General features: G+C 33.5%; 1 protein-coding gene across 5 annotated transcripts; it reads left to right on the top strand.

Moving 5' to 3' along the window:
- The first annotated feature begins 203 nt into the window (after positions 1-203).
- Positions 204-4,018, top strand: LOC105763607 (hypothetical protein). Of its 5 annotated transcripts, none has more exons than XM_052625724.1 (9): positions 204-624; positions 1,302-1,418; positions 1,543-1,600; positions 1,776-1,880; positions 2,378-2,540; positions 2,875-3,009; positions 3,388-3,501; positions 3,599-3,690; positions 3,806-4,018. In XM_052625724.1, the coding sequence occupies exons 4-9, from the start codon at positions 1,861-1,863 to the stop codon at positions 3,927-3,929; spliced, it is 648 nt and encodes a 215-aa protein (XP_052481684.1). In that variant the 5' UTR covers positions 204-624; positions 1,302-1,418; positions 1,543-1,600; positions 1,776-1,860; the 3' UTR covers positions 3,930-4,018. The 5 variants fall into 5 exon arrangements, with proteins under 5 accessions (XP_052481684.1, XP_012437330.1, XP_052481683.1 ...); XM_012581876.2 differs by having other exon boundaries at positions 1,543-1,610; XM_052625725.1 differs by having other exon boundaries at positions 205-624; positions 2,300-2,540.
- The last annotated feature ends 228 nt before the right edge of the window (positions 4,019-4,246 follow it).

Here is a 4,246-nt window from a genome sequence, read left to right as displayed (position 1 = left end):
TTAATATAAATAATATAAATATTACTTAAAAAGTTTATAATTACTTATTTAAAACGTAGTAAATTAATTTTTAGTGGTGTTTTTTATAAAAAAACACCAAAACTATACATTATAGCTTAATAAAACGGCGCCGTTTCTAATTAGAACTTTAATTTTTAGTGCCCACAAAAATCATTTTATTTAAAAAAAATGCCGCCTTCTTATCCCAAATTTCCCCAGCTGAAACCCCTAATTTTTCCCCTCTTCTTCGCAGTCTATGAGCATTTCGCTTCTTCACCCTTTTCAAACTCATTTCTTTCTCCTCTTCTTTCTTTTTCTCGGATCTTCTTTCTCCCTCTCTCCAAAGTTCTTCGATTCTTTCCGTCTCCTTTCCGCTCGCTCTCTGGTAATTTCATCTTTTCGAACAGGGCCGGTCTAGCCAATCTCTACCAGGACGGTTTAATGTTGACCTTCGAGGGTCAAAAGATCCAAGGCTCTCAGAGCATCGTCGCTAAACTCAGCAGCCTTCCTTTCCAGTGGTGTCAGCACAGCATCACCGCCGTCGATTGTCAGCCCTCCGGCGTTGGCGGCATGCTGGTTTTCGTCAGTGGTACCCTCCAACTCGTCAGTGGTTTCTATTCGTAGGTAAGCTCTCTTTAACCATGGCTTAATTAATCATACCAAAATTAGCTCAAGTTGGATATTACAAGGTTCAGTCGAAGGTTAGTGTTGGAAACTGCAATTATTGACTTAATTCGCTGATTCGATTAGAAAAAGCAATTTAAGTATTTGAATTTTACTTCTTAAAAGAAAAAAATAGTGATTTTAATGTTAATGGAGTGTTTTACATAGTAAATAGTTAATAAAAATAAGCATAAATTCTGTGTTTTATTTATTTACAGTTTGGTAAGGTTTAGATGTGATTTGGGGAATGGGTTTTGTCATTGAAATTGAATCATTTTTGTTTACTATTTGTTGGAGAAGAAATTAACTGAATCATTATGCCAATATGACAGTATTTTTGTAGTTAGATGAGTTTCTGTTCACTTATGAGTTGAAAAGTAAAACAGAGTTGGCTGGATCATGTGATCATATAGGTGAAGGATGATTGTATTTTTTTATTATTTTTTATTTTTTTAGAGAACTGAGTTTTTCCTTTGGTAAAAATTGGGGCTCAGGATCAGTGGAGTCTGGATCTTAACAATTCAATTAAGTGTGATTTTGTTGTTTACATTTTCTGGAATTGCATATTCTGCATTCATTTTGATCTATAGTAATTAAACTTGAGAAGGTTAAATAAATGTAAGATAATCAAATTGTAGATTCGTATGGAAACTCCATCTGGGATTAAGGACTCCATTCCTGCTTGGATCAAGTTCTCAGTTCAAGCACCGGGTGAAATCCCAAACAATGGAATATACTATGATCCGCCAGAAGAGGTATTTTTAGTGTTTGTTTGTTCTTTACATTCTGTTGGAAGCATTAGAGGGCTATAGTTAAGTTAAGTTGCTAATTTTATTTTCTTATCTACCTGTGTATCTGAATGATGTTTTATGAATACAGCCATGCTTCCAATAAGATGCCATTGGTTGTTCGCTAAAATAAAGAGATAAAAAAAAAGGTTGAAGAAGGTGAAGAATCTCTGTTTCAGTTTCTTTTTCTGTCTTTGCTTAAAAAAAATCTTTTTTCTCATGAGTATTAAATTGCTCTAACAGAAGGAAATGTGAATGTTTGATTTAATGGCATTCAAACATGTTGATGCATTTGTGTTTTCCTGCTGTTCTGTATGTCTGTAGTGATAGTCTCAGCAAGGAAGCCAGAGTTCTTCCAAATGTCACACCCATTATATGAGGTTGTGACTGGTGAGGGCTTAATGCGTCCATGCTTCAAGACTCGTACAGGTGATCTATGTTTGTACCTTATGTTTTGATCTTATTTCTTCTTTATAATGTAACATTTTATGTGGACGAAACCATGAGAGTGAAAGAGAAACCATTTACTTATCTGTTTTGATCCAGTTTCTTGGTTGTCATTGATGCCAGCATATGGGCCAAATTTTGGGGTTGAGAGAGATAATACCATTGAGTGGGTATATTATTTGGGTATTTGAAAGCTATGTAATGGCTACAGCATTTTCCATAGCTAAAAATTCAGCCAAATAATTCTTCATATTGTTCTAAATATCTTCTCAACCAAAAGTTGAGGATGCTGAGAAATTACTCCCTGTTGACATATGAACTTTTTAGCTTTTGATGACAGTGCACTTTTGGCACTCTGAGCCAATGATTTAATTGTTGAATATATTTGTCTTGTCTTGCAGTGTGTGCCAAAAAGAAGAAATCATAGTTTGCTCATGATTTGCAGTTCTTACTTATTCATCTTTTGTTTCATCTGCAAGAGGTTTGTACTCGGGGGAAAGTGCTCAGATGGTTGAGAATTCCCTAAATATCCATGGAGATGAGATTCTTTATGTTGGTGACCATATTTACACTGATGTAAGTCAATCCAAAGTCCATTTACGATGGCGAACTGCATTGATTTGTCGAGAATTGGAGGAAGAGGTATGAATATGTTCTTTTATTATGTTTACTATTTCTAGATGGAAGCTGAATTTTGTGTTTCAAAAGTTCAGTTCTATTTTGTGCCAATATTTTATTTTAATGAATTTCTCACTCTCTAGTCTATTGAGGATGAATTTAATCAGAACTATAAAGTGAAGTGAAAGGGACACCATTTAACTTGCAGTATTAATTACTGGACTTGTGAACTGTTAACGAAAATAAGGTTCATTTGAGATCGCTGAATTTCAACTATGGACAAAATTAAGTGGCAATGCATTCTTTTAAATCCCGACTGCTGAGTGCTGAAAATGGTCTTTATTTTGTGAAACAACAGTATAAGGCTTTAATACATAGTCGTGGTCCTCGTGCAACTGTGGTAGAGCTTATAAATCAAAAGGAGGTTGTAGGGGATCTCTTTAACCAACTACGGTTGGCTCTGCAATGCCGAACCAAAGGACGCCCAGCTCAGGTGACTTGATCCTATTAAATGATGCCCCTTGTAATCCCTTGGATTTTAGATCCCTGCTTAATGCTACAGTGCGATTTCTGTTTAGTATAATTTACTGCTGTCTCATCCCTGTAAAAGGATGTTCTATAATTTTGTAAATCATGCAAATTTATACCTGTTATCTTATTATCATTGATCTTCTGAAACGGCAAGCAGCATTCACACTCTCTCAGGCTTCTTGCAGTATAATTTCTTTTCTTTTTTTCTGAAATCATGCTTATATTTATTCTCAAAATTTGTAACTAAATGGTTGGATCATAAAAAGCATATATTCATGGAAAAGGTGTTTATTGCAATGGTGAAATAACAAAATTCTTGATTCCTTCTCCATGGTTTTAGACACTTGCTGCAACTAACATGGATGACCGAGAACTGACAGAGAGCATGCAGAAGCTGCTTATTGTTATGCAAAGGCTTCAGTACAGTCTTCTCCTTGCACAACTTTTTGCCCAGGTATGCTTTGGATGACATAGGTTTTGGATCCCATGTGCATCTCAGTTTATGGTAGAATGGACAAAATGTTTTCCAAGCATCTGATGCATCTTCTCAGCATGGAATGTCTAAAGTTGGAGAGGAGTTCATGGCAGGGGTTTTAGGTCATCTTCCCGCAATTTTGGCATTCACAGCACCACTTCCAAATAGGTTTATTCTCTACTTCTTGCACATGTGTATTTGCTGCACATGATAATATTCCTGTAATGCATTCATGTATTCTAAATCTACTTTGATTTTATGTTCTAATTTTTTTTGTCTTCAGTTATGATCGCATACAACCTAATACATGGAGTGGAGCATATCAATGCTGGGGCAAAGAAAACAGAGAAGCACATTGTATTTTTTATTACCTTGCAATGTGTATAGTCATAGGCAAGTTCAACTAGTCAGTCTGTTTCTCATATGTATTATTTATTTTAGTTTTGATTCTAAATTTTTATTTTTACTTTAATATTTACGACAACTTGAGTTCTAACTTTTGGATTTTAATTGTGTTATTAATTTATTATTTTAAATTCTAAAACTAAATTTATTAATTTTTATATTTAGTTTTAAAGTTAAAATTTTCATAGAAAATTTAATTTAAATAATATATTTTTATTTATCCTTAAAAAGTATATTTAAAGTTAAAATTTTAAAAATATAATATAATATAATATTTATCATAAAAATAAATATTATTTGATTAAAATAATTTTTTTAA

This window comes from Gossypium raimondii, chromosome 12, assembly GCF_025698545.1.
Source record: "Gossypium raimondii isolate GPD5lz chromosome 12, ASM2569854v1, whole genome shotgun sequence".
Taxonomy (NCBI): Eukaryota; Viridiplantae; Streptophyta; class Magnoliopsida; order Malvales; family Malvaceae; genus Gossypium; species Gossypium raimondii.
This window is presented reverse-complemented; position numbering and strand designations above follow the sequence as displayed.